General features: G+C 56.1%; 3 protein-coding genes across 5 annotated transcripts; all 3 read left to right on the top strand.

Moving 5' to 3' along the window:
* Positions 1-6,124: 6,124 nt before the first annotated feature.
* SMARCD1 (SWI/SNF related BAF chromatin remodeling complex subunit D1) lies at positions 6,125-13,660 on the top strand. 2 transcript variants are annotated; one of them, XM_084277283.1, is made up of 13 exons: positions 6,156-6,331; positions 6,467-6,654; positions 7,396-7,438; positions 7,522-7,644; positions 8,327-8,449; positions 8,939-9,055; positions 9,372-9,473; positions 9,560-9,721; positions 10,340-10,437; positions 10,893-11,028; positions 11,376-11,498; positions 11,720-11,821; positions 12,020-13,660. In XM_084277283.1, the coding sequence occupies exons 1-13, from the start codon at positions 6,164-6,166 to the stop codon at positions 12,071-12,073; spliced, it is 1,539 nt and encodes a 512-aa protein (XP_084133409.1). In that variant the 5' UTR covers positions 6,156-6,163; the 3' UTR covers positions 12,074-13,660. The 2 variants fall into 2 exon arrangements, with proteins under 2 accessions (XP_084133408.1, XP_084133409.1); XM_084277282.1 differs by lacking the exon at positions 11,376-11,498 and having other exon boundaries at positions 6,125-6,331.
* Positions 13,661-14,532: 872 nt separating this feature from the next.
* Positions 14,533-20,908, top strand: GPD1 (glycerol-3-phosphate dehydrogenase 1). 2 transcript variants are annotated; one of them, XR_014617918.1, is made up of 9 exons: positions 14,533-14,606; positions 14,768-14,945; positions 15,531-15,671; positions 16,045-16,183; positions 17,094-17,206; positions 17,514-17,747; positions 17,967-18,073; positions 18,363-18,632; positions 20,080-20,908. XR_014617918.1 is itself a non-coding variant. In XM_084277119.1 (8 exons), the coding sequence occupies exons 1-8, from the start codon at positions 14,566-14,568 to the stop codon at positions 18,457-18,459; spliced, it is 1,050 nt and encodes a 349-aa protein (XP_084133245.1). In that variant the 5' UTR covers positions 14,533-14,565; the 3' UTR covers positions 18,460-19,896. The 2 variants fall into 2 exon arrangements, 1 of the variants encoding a protein (XP_084133245.1); XM_084277119.1 differs by lacking the exon at positions 20,080-20,908 and having other exon boundaries at positions 18,363-19,896.
* A 570-nt stretch (positions 20,909-21,478) lies between these two features.
* COX14 (cytochrome c oxidase assembly factor COX14) lies at positions 21,479-21,983 on the top strand. The gene is made up of 2 exons (XM_084277159.1): positions 21,479-21,597; positions 21,687-21,983. The coding sequence occupies exon 2, from the start codon at positions 21,695-21,697 to the stop codon at positions 21,851-21,853; it is 159 nt and encodes a 52-aa protein (XP_084133285.1). The 5' UTR covers positions 21,479-21,597; positions 21,687-21,694; the 3' UTR covers positions 21,854-21,983.
* Positions 21,984-22,394: the final 411 nt, after the last annotated feature.

The following is a 22,394-nucleotide window of genomic DNA, read 5'->3' on the forward strand; positions in this document are numbered from 1 at the left end:
AGGGCTGAAGTGCTACTTATCTTTAAGAGCTTTTGCAATAAGTCTTTTTTGGTAATTATTATTTCTAAACTGCAGTTTGGGTTTTCTTATTGTTGTTATTAATTATTGTTATGATTATTATTAATTATTATTATTTTGCTTCCTGACCAAAATTCGGAACTGGGGGGTCAGTCCTTTGTATCCAGCGATCGCCCAAAGACGACGGGTCGGCCACATCCATAAATTTTCTTATGGATTTTTCCTAATGTTTCATTGCATTTATTTATTTTCTTTTTTTCTCTTTCTCTCTCTTGCCCATTAAAGCTTTTAAAGACGGGGCTGGGATTCGACCTTGATGCTCACCTGTTGAAGCAGACACTTTTCTTTCATTTCTTTGGTTTCTAATACGTCATCTGCATTTTATATTTCTTATATATAATATATATGACTATATATATATGTGTACATATATATATATCTCTCTCTATATGCATCATATCAGTGTAGATACCCATCCAGTAGCATCTAGGCCTTGTTCTTGTGCCATTTTTTTTTCCTGTTCCTGATCTCTGAATGCCTTCGAGTGTATAAAGTGTTGAATTCTCTCTGGTATCTGTACTATGTACACACATTTTCATAGGAAGCACAATAAGATGACAGATGCATTGTACATCAATACCTGCTACTCTTAACGATGATATAAAGAATGATATAACTCATGAACACCGAGCGTTTCTCTCTGGCTGAGCTGCTGGAAAAGGTTCCCCATCCACCCAAGGAAGGCATCGTCTTGGGATAGCATCGTCTTGGGATGGCATCATCTTGGGATGGCATCACCTTGGGATGGCATCACCTTGGGATGGCATCACCTTGGGATGTTCTTGAAGGCATCAATGAAATCCTGGAGCTGAGAGTAAAAAGAGGGGGGGTTGGACTTGATCATCTCTTGAGGTCTCTTCCAACCCCCCCTTAGTCTGTGAGGGAGGGGGAGGATGACACTTTGGTCCAGCAGTGTCTTTAAATGTGCTGGTGAATACTGTTTAACACCAGCTCTGATGCTGCCAGTCACATCCAAGGTCATTTTGGGGGTTGCTCTGGGTACCCAGGGCAGCTCCAGCATCACTGCCCCATCCTGTGAACGCTCCCCAAGGGATGCTCGCTCTGGGGACTGCAGGACAGGAACCTGGCAGTGGAAGGAGGAGAATTAACACCAGCACAGCTGCTAATCCCTCACAGCTCCTGTGGCTGGGGACAGACACCTGAGAGCCGCTGCCATGAGTCCCAAGCTTGAACATCACCTGGGTTTAATGTAACCGACTTTAGGGGCAGCTGGAGCACGAGCCAAACGCACACACGTCCTAAAAAATTCCAGGTACAACCAGTAACACATCAGATCCAACACTGGGCATCCAAAAAAAGCCCTCAGGACCCCAGGGAGGGTGAGTAACAGGGAGCAGGCAGTGGGCAGGGAGTGCTGAAATGCCAAACTGCCCCTGGTCACCCTGCTCTGGCCACGGCCCTGCTGCTCCTGGAAATGGCAGGCGGGTGTTTTGCATTCCAAGGAGAAGGGGTTTTGCTGCTATTCTGGTCCTCCTCTGCCAGAGCTGGTGCTGCAAAAGCCACAGGGTGGGCTTTGAATAGGGACGGGATGATGTAGCTAAGCCCAGAAGGGAGTTAATGAGCCTAAATTAATTGCAGGCAGCCACTGTGAGTAGCTGGAGCAGCTGACCATGCCTGCTGCCTCTGCAGCAGCTCTTCTTGCAGGGGCTGGGTGGTGACCCCCCCTCTCTGCAAGCTGTAATCTCCTCTACAGCTCCCAGTTAACCTGCTGGGCGGTGCTGGGAGCAGGTCACCCCATCCATCTGTCCCAGCGTCGCGCTGCACAGTCCCATCCCCAGCCCCGCTGCAGCCATCTGAGTTCCCTGCTGCAGCGAGTCAGAGCCTGGAACAGCCCCATAAGAGGAGGTGCCTGGACCCCAAAACCAGCCCAGCCAGTGCCATCCCCACACGGGAGTGCGGCGGACAGGCAGCCGGCGAGGTGTGCGGCGCAGGCATCACGCGCCCGAATCTCTCCGTCACTCAGCACAGCGACACTCACACCCTGCACAGGGTGAGGAGGCAATTATATCTCACAGGAATCATCACTGACAGGATCACCAGGTTGGAAGAGACCTTTGAAGATCATCCAGTCCAAGCATTCCCATCCTGAGCTGAACCAGATCCCTGAGCACCTCATCAACCCTTTTTCTGAACACATCCAGCGATGGGGACTCAGCCCCTCCCTGGGCAGCCTGTCCCAGCCCTAACCCTGCTCCAGGCCCCTGTTCCAGCCCTGACAACTCTTTCAGTAACAGATTTTTTTCTAAGATCCAATCTAACCCTGCCCTAGCACAGCTTCATGCCATTTCCCCTTGTTCTATCTCCTGTCCCCGGGCTGAAGAGACCATCACCCACCTCTCTGCACCCTCCTGGCAGGGCAGGGGAGGTGGGGAGAAGGTCTCCCCTCAGCCTCCTCTTCTCCAGGCTCAACACCCCCAGCTGCTCCTCAGAGGATTCACCCTCCAGCCCCTTCCCCAGCCTGGTTGCCCTTCTCTGGACTTGCTCCAGGACCCCAATGTCCTTCTGATACTGAGGAGCCCAGAACTGGACCCAGCACTGGAGGTGCAGCCTCCCCAGTGCCCAGTCCAGGGGGACAATCCCCTCCCCAGCCCTACTGGCCACGCTGGGTCTGACACAAGCCAGGATGCCCTTGGCCTTGCTGGCCATCTGGGCACACTGCTGGCTCATGGTCAGTCACCCAACACCCCCAGGTCCTTCTCTGCCTGACAGCTCTCCAGCCAACCTCCCCCCAGCCTGTAGCTGCTGGGGGTTGTTCTGTCCCATGTGCATCACTTTGCCCTTGGCCTTGTTAAACCTCATCCCATTGGCCTCATCCCATGGATCCAGCCTGTCCAGACCCCTCTGAAGAGCCTCCCCACCCTCAGGCAGACCCACACCTCCTCCCAGCTCAGTGTCATCTGCAAACTCACTGAGGGAGCATCCAACCCCTTCACCCAGGTCAGGGATAACGATGCTGAACAAGACCAGACCCAGTGATGATGCAGGTGAGGACAGGGTGTGACACACCAAGGCCAGGGAGGCTGAGCAGCACCTGTTCCCACACCTTGTGGACCGTGTGGCTGCCAAAACCCTACAGGGTGAGGATGAACCACGCTCCCTGCACGTAACCACGGCTGAGATAGCATCACCTCTTCTCCTCCCTGGCAATAATTCCTGGTTGCCACTTGCTCAAGCTGCCAGCAGAAACAGGGGCTGAGATATAATTACACAGCCCTGGATGCTGTGTGGCTGCCTGGAGCCAGACACACACAGAGGTTTGGGGAAGGAGGTTTCAGAGGAGCTGCCTTGTGCCAGTAAAATGAGGGTGGCACAGGGTAATGTTTTGTAAACCCTTTCTACTCAGGAGGAGGGAACCAACCAAACCCTCAGGGCAGAGGAAGGGAAAAAGGAGAAGAGTAAAGAGGCACCAAGCCAAGGATGCTGGGGTTGTTATTACAAAATACATGGGGAGAAGGAGGACTGGTCAGAGCATCCCTGGGCACGCTCTCAGCTCAGCTCATGCAATGTGGGGGTCTCTCAAGACCCTTGTGCCAAGCCAAGCAGCCCTCTAAGTCTCACTTCCCTCTCCCCACTTCTCAGCTTGGTCCTTGCTTTCCCTTCCCTCTCACACTGTGTGTCCCTCCCAGGAGGGCCAGGCAGCTTTCCAGCCTGCCCCCCCCCTCCAAAAAAGGCTCCTGCCAGGTTTTAAGTCTCAAAGTTGCATCTGAACAATACAGAGCAGATAAGTTCCACTGCTTTTCCTCCCCATGAATATTTCATGAGGCTGCTGGGCACCAGGCCCCTTGGAGGTGGCATTAAATGAACTGCAGGGACACAGGGATGCTGAGACAACACTCCAAGCCTCCTGCTTTTAGCCAGGGTAGGAAACCCTGTGTCAGGCAGAAAAAAGGTGCCAGCACATCCCTGCTTCTTTCCTCAGCGTCCAGGGAGGCCTCTGAAATGTCCCATGCTCATCATTAATTGGTTAATTGATACTCACAGCCATTCCCCCCCCACCCCCCCCCACCCCAGATTAAAGGAGAGATGGATTTGTGTCCCTTCTGCTCCCTGAGCAACCACAGGGGGAATTGCTCTGGGGAGTTGGGAACTCAGTGCTAATGCTTACAGAAAGCAGCTTTTAATCTTCCTATAGTGTTTCTGTAGCAACCCAAGTGGTGGTCAGGGGAGACAGGAATCCTTTCCCCAGGGCTCAGCCTAAACCTGAGCAAACCCACCCCATTCACACCCATTTACAGCCCCATAAAGTTACTTGGAGTCTCCCATCCCTGGGGTGGAGCTGCCTTCCTGGAGCACATCCCAGAGCCAGGGTGGATTTGGGATCAGCAGCTCCCACAATAGGCACGTGAGGGGTACAGGTATGGGCTGGGATGGATGGTCCAACCCTCCCTGACCCCAGAGCAGCTCTGAACAGCTCCTGTGCTGGGACCCTGAGGCTGCAGCTGAAACCAGCCAGGCAAAAGGAGGAGAGACCCTGTGTACCCCAGAAGGGAGCTTATCCCCCAAAATACCCCCACAAGCCCCTATATCCCCCCCATACAACCCCCTATCCCCCAAAATACCCCCACAAGCCCCTATATCCCCCCATACAACCCCATATCCCTCGAAATACCCCCACAAGTCCCTATATCCCCCCATACAACCCCATATCCCCCAAAATACCCCCACAAGCCCCTATATCCCCACACACAACCCCATACCCCCCAAAATACCCCCCCAAGCCCCTATATCCCCCCATACAACCCCATATCCCCTGACATACCCCCCACAAGCCCCTATATCCCCCATACAACCCCATATCCCCCCACATACCCCCACAAGCCCCTATATCCCCTCCATACAACCCCCTATCCCCCAAAATATCCCCACAAGCCCCTATATCCCCCCATACAACCCCATATCCCCCAAAATACCCCCACAAGCCCCTATATCCCCCCATACAACCCCATATCCTCCAAAATACCCCCACAAGTCCCTATATCCCCCACACACAACCCCATATCCCTCGAAATACCCCCACAAGTCCCTATATCCCCCACACACAACCCCATATCCCTCGAAATACCCCCACAAGCCCCTATATCCCCCCATACAACCCCATATCCCCCGACATACCCCCCACAAGCCCCTTGATCCCCCCATACAACCCCATATCCCCCAAAATACCCCCACAAGCCCCTATATCCCCCCCATACAACCCCATATCCCCCCATGTACTCCCACAAGCCCCTATATCCCCCCACACAACCCCATATCCCCCAAAATATCCACACAAGCCCCTAGATCCCCCCCACACAACCCCATATCCCTCGAAATACCCTCACAAGCCCTTATATTCCCTCATACAACCCCATATCCCCCGACATACCCCCCCATACAACCCCATATCCCCCAAAATACCCCCACAAGCCCCTATATCCCCACACACAACCCCATATCCCCCGACATACCCCCACAGGCCCCTAGATCCCCCCATACAACCCCCTATCCCCCAAAATACCCCCACAAGCCCCTATATCCCCCCATACAACCCCATATCCCCCGATGTACCCCCACAAGCCCCTATACCCCCCCATACAACCCCATATCCCCCGACATGCCCCCACAAGCCCCTATATTCCCCACACACAACCCCATATCCCCCCACATACCCCTACAAGCCCCTATACCCCCACACACAACCCCATATCCCCCAAAATATCCCCACAAGCCCCTATATCCCCCACTCAACCCCATATCCCCCCACTCAACCCCACAAGCCCCTATATCCCCCCATACAGCCCCAAATCCCCCAAAATACCCCCACACAAGCCCCTATACCCCCCACTCAACCCCATATCCCCCCACGTACCCCCACAAGCCCCTATATGCCCCCCATACAACCCCATATCCCCCCACATGCCCCTATATCCCCCCCCAACCCCCATACCCCGCCCCGCCCCCTAACGTGGTCCTCCAACCGGCAGAGGGCGACAGTTGAGGGCGACGCCCCTCTAGCGCGGCGGCCGCGCGGGCTCTCTACGGCGGCCGTCCGGTTCCGGCCCGCTCCCCCTTTGTGCTGGAGAAGATGGCGGCGCGGGCGGGCTTCCAGTCGGTGACTCCCAGCGGCGGCGGCGGTGGGGCCGCTGCCGGGGCCGGTGCGCTGGGGCCGGGCGCGCCGGGTGGGCCGGTTCGCATGGGCCCGGCTCCGGGGCAGGGCCTGTACCGTTCGCCGCTGCCGGGAGCCGCCTACCCGGTGAGGCGGGGGAGGGGCCGGCTGGGTTGCGCTGACCGGCGCTGCGCGGGGCGGGGCGGGAGGGAGCTGGGGAGGCGGCGGGGACGGCCCAGGTCCCTCCCGCTGGCGGCTGGATCGGTTCTCTTCTCTCCGCAGCGACCCGGAATGTTACCGGGTAGTCGGTTGGCTCCTCAGGGCCCTTCTATGGGTCCTCCCGGTTACGGCGGGAGCCCGGCGGTGCGGCCCGGGATGGCGCAGGCCAGCCTGGACCAGGCCCGCAAGAGGCCGGCGCCGCAGCAGCTGCAGCAGGTGCAACCGCAGGCAGTGCCCAACCGCAACCACAAGTAAGGAGCGGCAGTGCCGGGGGCATCACCAGGCAGTGGGGGCACAGACACAGCGCTGCTGTCCCTGCAGGGCCCACGGGGAGAGGCGGGGTTTGGGGGTGCAGGAGGGCATCCCTGGACTGGAGAGTCCTCACTGACTGTGCCCCCGGGGAGGGTTGGTCCTTGCTGGTGTTACAGGCTGGAAGCTTTTCTGCTTGCTGTCGAGGCACTCAGCCTTCAGGCTTCCCACAGGGGCAGCTGGTTGGGTGGCTGAGAGGGATGTCGGTGTGTAGAGCCCCTTGGGGGTGTGGGGGTCTGGGCCAGAGCTGTTCGTGGTATGTTTCCAGTGGGATGATGTGATTCCTTGGGAATCCCTTTGGTGTAAAACACATCTCCTGGAAAAGTCAATTGAAAGTTAATTGAGGTCAGAGGTGCAGGTGCCATCAGTGCAGCGGGTCCAGCACGGTGTCACCCCGCTTTCTAAGCACTCATGGAGGGGCAAAGCCTCCAGGGAATGAGGCTGCTGTCACAAGGCCCATCAGGCACGGTGCTGTGGGGAATAGAAAGCCCTGGAAAAGAGAGCCTGTGCCTGAGCATGCTGCTGCTGCAGTACAGACCCAGAGAACAAGCCACCCTCCGGCTCCCTCCACGAGCAGCCGCGGTGTGAGCCGCACAGAGGGGTTGAATTCACACAAAGCAGCTGCCCTTTTAACACCTCTGTGTGTGTGTTTGTGTCTGTGTGTGCATCTCCTTCCTCCACAGTGCTAAAAAGAAGAAGATGGCTGACAAAATCCTACCTCAGAGGGTGAGTGGCACGTGGGGTGGCGGCTGCGGGACGCGGGCTGGCGGCCGGAGCGGGTGGTGATTTGCGGTCTCGGCTGGTTGTAGATTCGTGAGCTCGTCCCTGAGTCTCAGGCCTACATGGACTTGCTGGCCTTTGAAAGGAAATTGGACCAGACGATCATGAGGAAGAGATTGGATATCCAGGAGGCTCTGAAGCGACCCATTAAGGTAAGGGTGGGTTGTAGTGGGTGTTTGTGGTGGCTTAGCCCCCACCCCCCAAACAGTGGCTGAGCACCACACACCACTCATTCACTCACAGAGAAGAAGGAGACAGAGCATCCCTGGGGTGGGATAAAGACCATGGGTCCTGTGGGTCCTTAAAATCACTGTGAAAGTAGAACAATAAGAGCCAGTTACACTCAGACCTGGTGATAGCCAGAGTATCTTACCTAGTCAGTGATTACAGAGTGCTGCACATCACAAGGACTGACCAACCCAGTTCCCCCAGCCACACTCAGACTGCCCTGGAGGCACCAAAACCAGTGCCCCTCCCCAACCAGCCCCTTTTATGGTGTCAGGGGGTGTGGAAAACAGCACAGGCTGACTCAGCTCACCTGTGCTGGCTGCTTGGGGAGGTTAATTCTGAACCAGGCCAGTGTCACAGGTGAGGTTTGGAGGCTTTTGTTCCCCTGAGGAGGAGGGTGCTGAAGCTCAGCACGTGTCACTGTGATCCTAATGCTTCAGACATAACCAAGAAGTGGAACTAGAAATGCCTCTTTCCTTCCTGTCTGCCCTGGGAGAGGGGAGTAGCACACAGCTAAAAACCTTAAGCTTAGTTCTAACAAAGCATCAGCCAGACAGTCAGCACTGTATTTCAGAACTAACGTTGAGCCAATGCTTTTTCTCTTAGCAAAAACGAAAGCTGCGTATTTTTATCTCCAATACCTTCAATCCAGCCAAGTCAGATGCAGAGGATGGTGAAGGAACAGTCGCCTCCTGGGAGCTTCGGGTGGAAGGACGGCTGCTGGAAGATGTAAGTGTCAAAAAACCCAACCACAGAGGTGACTACGGATCTGGAATTGGCAATGAAAACAGTTTCTTAGCGTCTGAGAGTGTAGCTAGGGGCTTGATATCCTCCTTCATCTCTGTTTTCCAAGGAGTCTGATGGTGAAGAGACCGAGAGCCCAACTTGGAGACCGATGGGTATCCCCGTGGCAGGACATGAGTTATACAAAGTTCTTATAGCTCTAAGAATGAATGGTGAGAGAGATCGGTGGCACTTGTGTACCCTGGCTCTGAGGACCAGGGCACTTGCATTGCGTGTAACTGCTGAGTGATTTCATTCCTGCAAGCTCGTCTTTAACTCCAGTCTCCCACTTTCTGACCTGGAACTTGAGTTTTCAAGCGCACACTGGTGAATTTAGGTGTTCAGAACTTAAAAGGAACGCTGTCGTGCACGGTGGCTGTGCTTGAGTGCTGAGACTTGCTGTCCTAACACTTTTCCCTCCTGTGTTGCTTGCAGTCTGCTTTGTCCAAATATGATGCCACCAAGCAGAAAAGAAAGTTCTCATCCTTCTTTAAATCTCTGGTCATTGAACTTGATAAAGACCTGTATGGCCCTGACAATCACCTGGTAGAGGTGAGGTTCTTTTTGCTGTGTTACCTCTGAAAGTGGGTTGGTGTGTCAGCAGACAGGTTCTGTATGGCATCTGTAGCTTGAAGGGTGGGGAAACTCGAGGTTTGAACAAGTGGCTGGGAGCCAGGAGCTCTTGAATTCTTCCCCTTGGCTTTTTCTTTGACTCACTGGGGCTTTGAACAAATGAATTAACTCTTGTTTCGAGCTGTAAGTGGGAATAACGGGAACTCGCTCGAGGTGGGTGGGATTTGCTGGCAGGTTGGTTGGGTGCCAAGCAGCGGGAGCAAAGAGAACCAAGCAAATTCCCTCTCCTGTTCAGTGGCATAGGACTGCTACAACTCAGGAGACAGATGGCTTCCAGGTGAAGAGGCCTGGCGATGTAAATGTGCGCTGTACTGTCCTCCTGATGCTGGATTACCAGGTAGGCTGCTGGGAGGAGCAGCGCTGGGCGCGTGCCGTTAGCCCTGTCTGTGGCCATCTCACCTCCCTGTGCTCTTTTTGTTTCAGCCTCCCCAGTTCAAACTGGATCCCCGTTTGGCTCGTCTCTTGGGGATCCACACTCAGACCCGCCCGGTGATCATCCAGGCCCTGTGGCAATACATCAAGACCCACAAGCTGCAGGACCCCCACGAGCGGGAATACGTCATCTGTGACAAATACCTGCAGCAGGTAACTGCTCCTGGAACAAGTGACTGATACAAGAAGGATGTGGAACTGTTGGAGAGGGTTCAGAGGAGCCACAAGGATGATTAGAGGGCTGGAGCACCTGCCCTACAAAGAGAGGCTGAGGGAACTGGGCTTGTTCAGCCTGGAGAAGAGAAGGCTGCGGGGGGACCTCATTGCAGCCTCCCAGTACCTGAAGGGAGCAGAGGAACAGGAGGGGATTCGACTTTTTAAAAGAGCAGATAATGGCAGGACAAGGGGGAATGGACTAAAGCTAAAGGAGGGAAGGTTTAGATTAGATATTAGGGGGAAGTTTTTTACAGAGAGAGTGGTGAGGGGCTGGAAGGGGCTGCCCAGAGAGGTAGTGGATTCCCTGTCCCTGGAGGTGTTCAAGGCCAGGTTGGATGGGGCCCTGGGCAGCCTTGTGTAGCTCCAGGCCTGGAGGTTGGTGTCCCTGCCTGTGGCAGGGGGGTTGGAGCTCTGTGGCCCTTGGGGTCCCTTCCAACACAGACCATTCTATGATTCTATGATTCTCTGACTGTCCTGGCTTTCCCTCATCAGTAGCCAGTGGTGGCTGGCACTGAGCTCCCTCTGCCTTTCCTTAGCTCTGGGTTTCTGTTGCAGATATTTGAGTCTCAGCGGATGAAGTTCTCTGAGATCCCACAAAGACTTCACGCGTTGCTGATGCCCCCAGAACCCATCATCATTAATCATGTGATCAGGTGAGACTGCTCCACTTGTTCTAGAAAGTTCTAGGAAGAAGGAGTGGAAGGGATCACAAGAATCACAAGAGAATCACATGGGTGAGGCTGGCACAGCGAGAGGGTGTAGCAGGTTCTGATTTTCAGCAGCAGTTCCCATGTTGCCTCCCCTTGCTTCTTTGTACAACAGCTGCCTCTCCCATTTACCACAGCCCTCTTTTCCCCAAGGTGCTCCCATGTTCATGCTGTTCAGGCATTTGTAGATAGAAAGAAACCTGCTTGGAACAATCACTTAGGCCTTGCACTGCAAAGCCATCAGTGGAGCTTTGCTGCTTGGTGTCAGAACCAAAGCTTAAGTCCAGCTTAGCTTGTCCCTACCTTCAGTCTGTACACTGCAGCATCCTTGGAGGAGCTACAACTTGGTGTTTTATTAAGGTACTCACTCACTTTGGCTTCTTTCTTGTGAATGCTCTTAGTGTTGACCCAAATGACCAGAAGAAAACAGCTTGCTATGATATCGATGTGGAGGTGGATGATACCTTGAAAACTCAGATGAATTCCTTTCTGCTGTCCACAGCCAGTCAACAGGAAATCGCTGCTCTGGATAACAAGGTAGGAAAAGCTCCTTCAGGCCTACCCTCAGGGCTGGGTGGGATTCTGTCTCCAGACCAGGTGGGCCCTGGATGGGACAGGAGTTCAGCTGTGCTTTTTTGTGCAGTGGAAGCTGCAGCAGGGTCAGCTCTGGTTGAAAACAGGTGGCTTTACCTGGAAGGGCAGTTGTAAAGCAAATGGTCAGTGGGAAAGTTGGTAATCTTTAGAGCAGGAAAGTGGGAGTTGAAAATTCTGGCTGATAGGTGTAAGTCAGCTAGGGGAGCATAAGAATTTGCCTTGTGGGTCTCTCCATGTTTCTATTTTTATTCCCTATTCAACGGTTTGGTTGCTGTGCTTTTCCCCTTCAGATTCATGAAACAATAGAGACAATTAACCAGCTGAAGACCCAGCGGGAGTTCATGCTGAGCTTTGCCCGAGATCCTCAGGGCTTCATCAACGACTGGCTGCAGTCCCAGTGCCGCGACTTAAAGGTAAAAAGCTTTGTCTTGTGTGACTGGATCCACCTTCCCTCACACTTCCCTCATTATAACCAGCTCCTGCAGAGAGAGGCCATTTCCTGCTCAGAAAGCAAGAGGCATCAGGACCTGCCCTGACTGTACTGAAATGTCTTTGAGGAAGGGGGTGGGTGTTTGCTCAGCGCTGCCAAAAGCTGTAGCACTCCCTGAACGGTTTTGTCCTTTGTGCTCTCCAGACAATGACTGATGTTGTTGGGAATCCTGAAGAGGAACGTAGAGCTGAGTTCTACTTCCAGCCCTGGGCGCAGGAGGCGGTGTGCAGATACTTCTACTCCAAGGTGAGTGTCCCCTGAGCGGGGGTCCCTCTCCATGCCTGTCACTCCATGCTGATGGTGGCAGCAGCACTGAGCCTCACCTGTGGATGCTGCCAGTGCATCTTCATCCAGGTTTGAGCTCCCCCTTTTCCAGCTGGGTCAGATGCTGAGGTGCTGTGCAATCAGGGTATGTTAATGCTGCTGTTCTGGCTTCGCTTGCAGGTGCAGCAAAGAAGGCAGGAACTGGAGCAGGCCCTGGGAATCCGTAACACATAGGCTGCTCCTCTCCTCCCCAGCCAGAAGGCATGACAGCTATTTGTGGAGAGCAGCGAGGCCTGCATCATTATTCCTCCTGGCATTGTCCCTGTCAGGGCAGCTCCAGGACAACCTGGGGTCTTCTGGGGTGTGGCGAGCAGACAGGCTCCAATGAGCACACATTTCTACCTGGTTTTCTTCCTGACTGTTGCCTTGTCAGTCCCAAGGCTTCTGAGAGCCTCCCCTTGACTCTGCACTGCCTGTAGTGTCCCCAGTAGCCAGTAGGACTGCTGCCTCGGAGCATTTCTCGAGTTCAGAAACCACAGCCCGGTCCTCCCCAACTAGCATCTAGTTGTGGCACACGTGAGACCTGCCTGGATCTGCCATAAGGGTGGAGTTCTGTGGCTCGTCTTTTTCCCTGCCTCGTCCTACAGCCAAGGTGCTGTGAGATGTAGAGAGCAGGATGCCAATGAGCTGACATACCTCCCTGCCCTTACTCCCTCGCTCCGAGGGTGCTGCTGCACTGGGCTGCCTCATAGGTCACTCTCCTCCTCGAGGAAGTCACTGGACTGTGTAGAGAATTGCTTCTTCCCTCGTCCCTCTTCCCCTGCCTTGTTCCCTTCGTGTTCTTTGATAGACTCTCCTGGGCTGGGATCACAGGGAAGAAGGGATGTTGCAGGGGGCAGGGGGGATGTGGAAGCACTGAGGTGGTGAGACATCACTGCGCTCAGAAAGCCGACGCTTGCGGTTCCTGCAAACCATCTGCTGCTTGTTTGCCCTGGACCAGGAGAGGGGACACCGCCACTGCCTGTGGAATTGTGCAGGGGGAGCAGCGCTGTAGGCTCGTTGCTTTGGAACAATAATCTGTGTCACTTGCTGTGGGGACCAGAGGCTCCTTCGTGTGGCTCCGAGGCTGGAACGGGACAGTCCTTGGGGATGGACAGAGCTCTGAGCGCACGCGGCGGTGGTGGCTGTTGCTGTGCTGAAGCTCCTCTTTGTTTTTTAGAGAAGTTTTAGGTTCTGGGGCTGCTGTAAGGCCCAGCATGGTCCAGGAATGTACAAATAGGTTTTCTTTACTGTGAGAAGTAGCAGCCCAGATGCTCTTCATGGAATGAATTACTAGTGGTCAGGCCTAAGGGAACAGCTGCTCCTAACCTGGATCTCTGGAGTTCTGCTCAGGCCTGTAACACAAATGGACTTGAAAGTTGGTCATACTCTTGGAATAGCTGCAAAGTCGTGTTACTGACAACCCCCCCCTCATCCCCACACCCAGCCTTGGTGCTGTTGAGAAGGTGGCCCTACTCCTTGTGTGTGTTACTACGTGTCTGTGAGTAATAGACTCGCGACTTCCCTTCTCCTTTGCCCCCTTAAGAGAAATGGCTCCTCTGTGGTACTGGGGTGAAAGGTCTTGGTGCTGGTGAAGCAGCCCGCTGACTCCTCAGGGTGATCACACGTGAAGGATGCTGAGTACTGCGTAGGCAAACATAGTTGTTGCAGAGTAACTGCTTTTCTTAACTGAGTATTATGGGTTTTTCCATGGACCAAATGTTTTTTTTTGTACTGTATCCTTGTAGATGTCACCCAGTTTTAATAAAAGCCTCCTGTCAAGGAAGCTGTCCTCCCTCTTTCTGTGCTGACAGCACGCTTCTCTCTGCAGCTGCCTCTGTGACACTTCATTTACTTCCCTGGGAAAGGACAGGATTTATCTCCGTTTCTTTTTTATAACAACCAACTGGGTTGGGAGACTGGAGAGAAAATGTTCTTCATGTTTTGGCCTTTTATAGCGAGCCTTTCAAGTAAAGATCTCCTGGCTTGCAGAATCCCTTAAGCCTTTGCAAAGTGCTTTTGTGGTAAACAAAGTAACTTGAGCAAAACTGGAAGTCCAATGGTCCAAGCGGCTGCTAAAATGTAGACAGCCCAGTTTCCACACCACTGCCTGGCAGAGTTGTGGCAGCCTGTTACAAGCCCTCTGGGAGCAGGGCATAACTTGGAGGAAACTGTATTAAACTTTACATATAAGGGTTTAAAACTGTGCAAAAGGGGCATCACTCTTTGCCCTGCCTTGTTCAGAAAAGTAGAAATAGGGTATTTTACAGGTGGGGGGGAAGGGAAGGTCAGTTTGCCTGAGATCAGGCAGTTGGGTCCTGGCTCTGCAGCCAGCTGGTTTGTGTTTACTGGGGGAGTGGGAAAGAACCCTGGTATTTTTTTAGGAAGGGAGGGGAAATAAAGTGCTTTTATGCAGAGAAAGGGGCAGCGGTGCTCAGCAGGCAGGAGTGTGGGTACTGCTGAGATTTGGGATCTCACTTTAGTGATCTGCAGCGGGTCCTGCGATGCCGCCCTGGGGCTGTGCCCAGGGAAGCAGCCGGTCCCGGGGGCAGGGGTGCCCTGTTTCCACCCCCGTGGGAGCCGAGGCGGAGCCAGAGGCGGAACGGGGCCGCCCCTGCTCCGGGCAGCCTTGAAATACCAGCAGCGGGCTCAGCGCTGCGCAGCGCCCGGGCTCTCCCCCCCGTACCATGGGTGGCAAGAAGGTCTGCGTCGTGGGCTCTGGCAACTGGTGAGCGCTCGCTGCCTGGGCACTCGGGGTCACCTCCTCCCCAGTGCCCCACGGTACCTGGTGTGAGCCGTCCCCGTTGCACCAGGACCCCTGTGTGAGGGACATCAGGCTTGCTGGTGTCCTCGGTGCCCATTGCCTCTGGTTTTGCTCTGCCCACGCAGGGGCTCGGCCATCGCCAAGATCGCTGGCAGCAATGCGGCGCGGCTGAGCACCTTTGAGACCCAGGTGAACATGTGGGTGCTGGAGGAGGAGGTGGGAGGCCGGCGGCTCACCGAAATCATCAACACGGAGCACGAAAATGTCAAGTACCTGCCAGGGCACAAGCTGCCCCCCAACGTGGTGAGTGTGGGCCCACCAGTGGGTGAGGGCCGGTGCTGCCAGCCAGGCGCTCTGGTGAGAGGTAAATGGAGCTCTGCTGGGTCCTGTGCACTGGGGGGGTTGAAGGTAGGGATGCACCGGGCTGTGGGGACTCAGTTACACCCTCCTGGTGACCTTGATCCATGCTTGGACAAGCTGCAGCCCTGGCTGCTCTCACCACCCACCTTTGCCCCCGCTCTGGCATCCCGCTAACTGGGCTTGAGGCCATGTGGCTGCCTCTGAGCTGGCAGTGCACAGAGAGACAGCTGCCCCACAGCTCTACGCTCAACCCCAAGGCAGGCTCTGGCTCATGGAGAGCCCTAGGATGACCCTGGTTCTTTGCACCACTTCTGTGGGACCAGCTCGGGCTGCTTTGGCCCTACTCTGCTCCAGCCCCACTGCCCTGCCAGCCCCCTAAACAGGACCTGAGGGCAGGGACTCCGTGCCCTTCCTTCCCTTATGAGGAAGCCACCAGCAGCTGCTCTCAAGCTCCCCTTGCCCTGAGTTCAGGGGACACTCACCACACAACTCCAGGCCATGTCCCTGATGCCAGTGATACTCTCTCAGGTCGCAGAGCCAGACCTGCTGAAAGCCTGCGCTGGGGCCGACGTTCTTCTGTTTGTGGTGCCCCACCAGTTCATTGGCAAAATTTGTGACCAGCTCAAGGGCCACGTGAAGAAAGATGCTGTTGGGGTGTCGCTCATCAAGGTGTGCACAGGAGAAGCGCTGGCCTGGGCAGCTCGCTGGGGTGCTGGTCCAAGGAGGTTTAGCTGGAAGCAGCCTGGCTTGGAGAGGCTGGGGTTTTTGGAGCAGAAACTGGGCTCCAGGGTTATGGGGGTGTTGGGAGAGTGGGAAGGGGGAGTAGAGGCTTTGTGGGGATTTGGAAGTGCATTGGTGGAGGAAAAGGGTGAGGGAACCTCGAGCGCTGTGAGGAAGGGGGTGCAGCTGAGCATTGGGAGGGGGATATGTTGGGATGAGAGTCGGAACACGGCAGCACAGGGAGAGATGGGATTGGAGCAGGTGGAGGCAGGTCTCTGGGAGGGGAAACAGGGGCTCACCTCTGTCCCTGGTTGTGTCCCAGGGGGTGGATGAAGGACCAGATGGGCTGAGGCTGATCTCAGACATTATCCACGAGAAACTGGGAATAGAGATGAGCGTCCTCATGGGGGCCAACATTGCCAATGAAGTGGCAGAAGAGAAGTTCTGTGAAACAACCATCGGTAAGCAGCCAACATCCCTCCTCCTTGGCAGCCTTCGTTCCTGATGAGCTGGAAGAGCCAAAGGGGTGAGCATGGTGCAGCTGAAACTCCCATCTGCCTCCAGTGAGGCAATGAGATTCTGTAAGATCCATCTGAACTCGTTCAGAAGGGTTATGATGTGATTGCTCCACTTCATTATAAGTGGAGTTGTGCGTCTAAGAGTTCTGCCAGCACAGACTCCAAGCATCAGGCAGTCTGTCAGGCAGAAGTTAAAGGGGTGGACACCAAGAGGCCCATTAAAAATAGAGTTCCTACCTTCATTTCCTTGGGATTCAAGGGATGCTCATCTGGATCCCACGTTATTGCCAGCCAGGGCTGCTTGAACATTCACCTGCTGACTGCTCCTAACATCCTGCACACTGACTCATGCACAGCAGCTAAACCCAACAGAACAGTTTGCTGGGTTAGAAGTTACAGGATTCAAAGTGTGTTTGAAACAAAAGCAAATGTGCTGTGCAGGAGGCTGCAGAGACTGGAGAGGTGTAAGTAGAACCTGCTCTCCCTGAGAGCTCACAGAAACGCTCTTGCGCAGGACACGTCAGGAACAGGGAGAACAGCAGTTTCCAAACCCAAGTTTCCAGCCTTTGAAGATGCCTTTAATCTCCTGGGCATGTCAGCTCTGTCTGGCTTGACACAGCAGTAGGGATTGTCCTCATCTTCTGGGAATTCCAAGGCTGAACTTGCTTATCTGCCAGGCAACCTGTGCTTGGTGCTGTATGGACCTGCAAATGTCCATCACTAGGGCAACAGCTTCCTCCCGCTGCACTAGCTGCAGGGGCAGTGCCATCGGGCAGGAGAGCTGTGGGGTCCCACCTCGGGGTCTTCCCCCATCATCTTCCTCCTCTCTCCCCACCCCCTTGTCTCACATCAGGCTGCAAGAACATGCAGCACGGGCAGACACTGAAGGAGCTGATGCAGACGCCAAACTTTCGGGTGACAGTGGTGCAGGAAGCCGACACTGTAGAGATCTGCGGGGCTCTCAAGGTGGGTGATGGGCTCACAGGGTGTGTGGGTGTCGTGGTTAGCAGAGGCTGCAGCTCTCCAGGGCTTTGCAGGGAGCTCTGGGGAGGAGGCAGACATTTGAATATTGGGCTGTGGCTCACTGAGACCTTTGGGTCAAAGGCCAGATTTTGGAGGGGACTGTGGACATGTCCTGTTCAGCTGCTTGCTGGGATGATGATCAGAAGCAGTGGCAGGCAGGAGCCCATCCTTGGGACCACGCAGGCAGCTCACAGTCACAGCCCTAAGCTCTGTTAGGAACCCATCCCTCCATGCTGCTGTTGTTTTCCAGAACATCGTGGCTGTAGGAGCTGGTTTCTGTGATGGGCTTGGCTACGGAGACAACACAAAGGCTGCCGTGATCCGTCTGGGACTGATGGAGATGATTGGCTTTGCCAAACTCTTCTGTAAGGGCCCTGTCACCCCCTCCACCTTCCTGGAGAGCTGTGGGGTGGCTGACCTCATCACTACCTGCTATGGTGGCCGCAACCGCAAGGTGGCTGAGGCTTTTGCCAAGACTGGGAAGGTAAGGAGAGTGGGGAGCAGGCAACACTGACATCTCCATCAACCTGCTCAGTTACTGGCTGGGGTTAAACCATGACAGCAGGAAAGCAGGTGAACCCAGCTAGCACCGTGGTATCCTGCCTTCACTCACCCAGTGCCGCAGCCTGGACCCAGGGAAGGAACATGGGGCAGCAGAGGGGCTGCAGGGTCCAGCTCCCCCCTCACTCTTGGGTTGTTTCAGTCTATTGAGCAGCTGGAAAAGGAGATGTTGAATGGGCAGAAGCTGCAGGGTCCCCAGACGTCTGCTGAGCTGCATCACATCCTTAAAAGCAAGAACATGGTGGAGAAGTGAGTGCTGTCATCTCTCTTGTCCGCTTTTTCGGGGTGGGGCAGGGATCTTTCCTGCAGCTGTGGAAGGGGAAACCCACCCTCGGTGTCTGGGCTGTTCAGGTCAATCTCTGTGCTGCCCACCTCAAACCAGCTGGGCAGGAATGGCCTTGTTGGGGGTGAGACACAGTGCTAGCATCCCCCCTTGCTCCTCCCCAGCAATCCAGCACGTTGCAAGAGGAGTTGAGGTGCTCTGGCTCTGCCAGCTCTGGTGGCAGTGCGGAGGGTGACTTTGTTCATCTGCCTGCAGGTTCCCCCTCTTCACAGCTGTGTATCAGATCTGCTACGAAGGCAAACCCGTTACTGATGTCATCAAGTGTCTCCAGAACCACCCTGAGCACATGTAAGGGGGCTCAGCCTGCTGAGACGAACGGAGAGCTCCTGCCTGCACCAACTTGCTGCTGCTACAGCTTTCTACGGAGCCCGGATTTCCTGGGAGCCTTTGCAGAGTGCTGGAAGGGCAGAGGTTCCCCTTCTCAGCCCTGGACACTGCCAACCTAAGCCTGGAATCTGCACAGAGGTACCTGCTGATCTCCCTCTCTTTGAAGGGCTCATTTAGCTTCTGCTGCTGTCTAAGGTCTGCCCTGAGTGGGGCTGAGCATCTTCCTCCTTTCACCTTCTCTTGCTGTGATGGATTCCGTTCTTGGAGGGACCCTGCCAGGTCATCTTGATCCCCGTGGGCTGTGCAGGAGGCACTGCCTGGGACAATGAGCTTTGTTGTTAGCCCTGTGGGGCCACTTTGCATGAATCCAGCCCTTTCATGCTCGCTGTCGTTGCTTTTGGCTTAACTGCCTTGAGGAGAGGGCACTGTTCCCTGCCAGGCTCCACAGGGGCAAAAAGAAGCTCCTAAGGACTTTTGAAAGGCCTGAGAATGCCTCTCCAAGAAGCACCAGCACAGAAAACCAGCATTCTTTGCCACCCTGCTATGGGCTGCTTCCCCAGCCGCTGCCAGCTGCTCCCACTGAACTGTGTGTGCCCTCACACTGCTTTGTGTGTGAGGGCAGCTCCAGAGCCAGACTTCACAGCTTGTTTTGTTTTATTTTGCTCTTGCCTCCAAATCTGACCCCTGCACCCCAGGAGCTCCCCTGCTGTTGCAGATTTGCCTGTGCTAATTCCGTGCCCGCTGACCGTCCCTGGACAGCCCTTCTCCTTCGTATCAGCTTGTCCTCTGGCTGGCTGTGGCAACGCAGGGACCAACTGCACCAAAGTTTTCTGAGCAGCTGGCAGGCTGTGTAGCCCTTGGCAGCGTACCTGGCAGAGCGGTTGGGTCATGTTGCTTTTAGATGAATGATCCACAGCAGCTTTTTTTTTTTCTGCCTTCCCTCTGGCTTGCTCCAGTCTGTGCCTTAGGCCAGTCTTTGCTTCTACAACCTGGCTTTACAAGGAGCTGAGAAAAGCAGGTTCCACACTTCCCCTGGTGCTCCTCCAGCGAGGGTGCTGGAATCGGCCCACTAGCACAAGGGGCAGCAACAGATACGTGATCCACAAGAGGTACAAGGAGACCTCCAACATCACAGGAGAGGACAGAGGTCTCATGCCTTTGCAACCTGCCCCTTGTCCGGCCGGGTGCCACGTGCCCCTCTCAAGCTGGCTCCCTCCGCTCATGTTTGTGCAGGCCGGCACGTCCAGCGGTTCACTGATCCCTGTCTGGGCTGGCAGGCTGGAGCTGCTGCAGGTCTTGCTGTCCACCCCCGGTTCCAGGTCCTAGTCTCTGACTAGCAGCCTACTTTACAAACATTGGAAGTAATAATAAACTTGGAGAGGGGAGAGGAGACCCGCTCTTTGCTCTGGTGTATGGCTGTCTTTGGGATGGTGCCTGCTGGACTCGCTGTGCGCAGAACAGGGCACTGTCAGTTCCCTCCTGGCTCCGTAGCCTTGTGTGCTGTCCCAGAAACAGCAAGAATGCCCCAGCAGGTCACTGTTCAGTCACAACATAACACAGTGTCCCACTTGCTTTTCCTCAGCAGCAGTTCCAGCGTTTGGCTGTGGGACCAAAGATGGTTGAGACCGTAATGCTGAACTGGGTTCAGAATCCAAACTCTTCTACCTGGGGCCTGCAGGAGCCAGGCCAGGACCCCACTGTGCCCCAGCCTTCCCCTTCCTTGATGTCTTGGCTTCTTGGGACATGCTGAGCTGTTTTATTCATCTATTCCCAACTGCTTTTCCTGGACTTGCCTTGTCCCTGTCTTTCTTTGAAATGCATCTTGCACCGAGTGACCTTTCTAGGACTGTTAGCCCTCCCACTCAGCCTCTTGCTGGGGGAATTTAATCTGCTAGCACTGCAGTTGTTTCTGTGCCTTTTATTAGACACACTTTCTCACTAGGCACCCTACGACCTTTAAATTCAACCAAACTACGTACAGAAAGCAGCCAGCATCGGCTTCCCCTAATGAGGAACCTTACTGAGGTTGGATGGGGGGATAAAGGAAGTCGGGTGGGTTCCTGCAGGGCTGGCACCACTTTGACTTCCCTTTGTCTTAAAGTGCTTCAGGAATCCCAGCTCAAGTGCTCAGACATGAGGCTTACACAGGAGTGAGGGTCTCCTAGCTCTCCTCCCCTAGACACACCGCAGTCCCACCCTGGCTTGCCAGGACCTGCCTGGAGCTGCAGAGCTGGATTTGTCCTTGGGTTTAGCTGGAAGCGCTTTGAGAACCCCCTCCTGCTCTGGGTACCTCTGACACTGCTCAGGCAGGGCCCTGCAGCCCCCTCAGAGTGTTTCCCAAAGGCCCCAAGCTTCACCCTGGGGGGTGCCCAGGGGCTGCTCTTCCCCTCACTCAGCTTGTGCCTGGCGGGAGCGCTGGAGCCCGCGAGCTATAAAAAGTCTTGCCTTTGCCATTTGGAGTTATGTTCTGCAGCCTCAGCACATCCCGGCGCCGCAGGAGGCTGCGGCCTCAGGACCTGGGGCAGAGGGGGAGAGGAGAAGGGGACCAGCCCGGCTCTAACAGCCTCGGGGCTCGGCGGGGCCTTGGGGGCAGCGCTGTGCCCGCGCTCTTCACGGCTGGCAAAGGGCTCCTGGCGCGGTGGGAGAAGAGCTTTTGGGGGCGGTGGGGTGGGCACGGCCTCCTGCCTGAGGCTCTGGGGCTGCGAGGCCTCCGGGCGCCTCAGGAGCGGGGCGGGTTGGGCTCCATCCCGCGCACAGCCGAGGCCGGGCCCGCCAGGGCTGCGCTGCGTCAGGGCGCCTCAGGAGCGGGGCGGGTTGGGCTCCATCCCGCGCACAGCTGAGGCCAGGGCTGCGAGGCCTCCGGGTGCCTCAAGAGCGGGGCGGGTTGGGCTCCATCCCGCGCACAGCCGAGGCCGGGCCCGCCGGGGCTGCGCTGCCTCAGAGCCCGAGCGCCGCCCGCCCTCCACCCCCACCCCCACCCCCACCCCCACCCCGCGAGGGGGCGCCGCGGCTCCCGAGCGAGCTCCTCGCTCCCAGCAGGCAGCGCGGCGGCATCACGTGACGGGCCGGAACCGCGCCGCAGCACCGGAGTCGCGGGGCGCAGGTAGGGGGCTGGGACCGGGAGACCCTGGACCGGGGAGGGGAGAGCTGGGAGCGTTCCCGACCCCGCTTACCGCCGCCTTATCGTTGCAGGCGTAACCATGGTGTCCGGCAAGCAGCTGGCCGATTGGGGCTACAAGGCCTTCTCCGGTTCCATGATGCTGCTCACGGTGTACGGCGGGTACCTGTGCGGCCTCCGCGCCTACCGCATCCTCCAGCGCCGGCGGGAGCGGCAGGCAGCGCCCGGCTCCGAAGGCTGAGGGAGCCCTGGGAGCCGCTACCGCGTTTCTTAGCTGGGAAGGGAAGGGAACGACGCCCCGGTTAACGGCTGCCGGTGCCCCCCCACCACCACCCGGCTCGATGGAGCGTAATAAAACCCGTGTGAAAGGGCCTGAGTGTGGTGGTACCCGGTGTCCGCCCCAGCCGCCCCTCGTCCCCCCCCCCTAAAGCTGGGATTCCCGGAGCTGGGAGCTTCCCAGAGGTGGGAGCTTCCCTGGGGAGGGAGCCTGGTCCAGCCCCAGCCGCGCAGAGCAGCCCCCGCAGGGGTCAGCCCCGGCTCCTCGGTTCTCTCCTCCCCCCCCGCAGGGCTCAGCCCCGGCTCCTCGGTTCTCTCCTCCCCGCCGCAGGGCTCATTCCCGGCTCCTCGGTTCTCTCCTCCCCTCCTGCAGGGCTCAGCCCCGGCTCCTCGGTTCTCTCCTCCCCTCCTGCAGGGCTCAGCCCCGGCTCCTCGGTTCTCTCCTCCCCCCCGGCAGGGCTCAGCCCCGGCTCCTCGGTTCTCTCCTCCCCCCCGGCAGGGCTCAT

This window comes from Gallinula chloropus, assembly GCF_964237585.1.
Source record: "Gallinula chloropus genome assembly, chromosome: 31".
In the NCBI taxonomy this organism is placed as follows: domain Eukaryota; kingdom Metazoa; phylum Chordata; class Aves; order Gruiformes; family Rallidae; genus Gallinula; species Gallinula chloropus.

Excerpts from the sequence above, each read along its gene's own strand:
- COX14 (XM_084277159.1), top strand. The coding sequence starts at position 21,695 with ATGGTGTCCGGCAAGCAGCTGGCCGATTGGGGCTACAAGGCCTTCTCC.
- GPD1 (XM_084277119.1), top strand. The coding sequence starts at position 14,566 with ATGGGTGGCAAGAAGGTCTGCGTCGTGGGCTCTGGCAACTG. Across the intron at positions 15,672-16,044 it reads TTGGGGTGTCGCTCATCAAG|GGGGTGGATGAAGGACCAGA; the intron begins GTGTGCACAGGA and ends GTTGTGTCCCAG. Across the intron at positions 16,184-17,093 it reads GTTCTGTGAAACAACCATCG|GCTGCAAGAACATGCAGCAC; the intron begins GTAAGCAGCCAA and ends GTCTCACATCAG.
- SMARCD1 (XM_084277283.1), top strand. The coding sequence starts at position 6,164 with ATGGCGGCGCGGGCGGGCTTCCAGTCGGTGACTCCCAGCGGCGGCGGC. Across the intron at positions 7,645-8,326 it reads CTCTGAAGCGACCCATTAAG|CAAAAACGAAAGCTGCGTAT; the intron begins GTAAGGGTGGGT and ends TTTTTCTCTTAG. Across the intron at positions 9,056-9,371 it reads CTGACAATCACCTGGTAGAG|TGGCATAGGACTGCTACAAC; the intron begins GTGAGGTTCTTT and ends TCTCCTGTTCAG.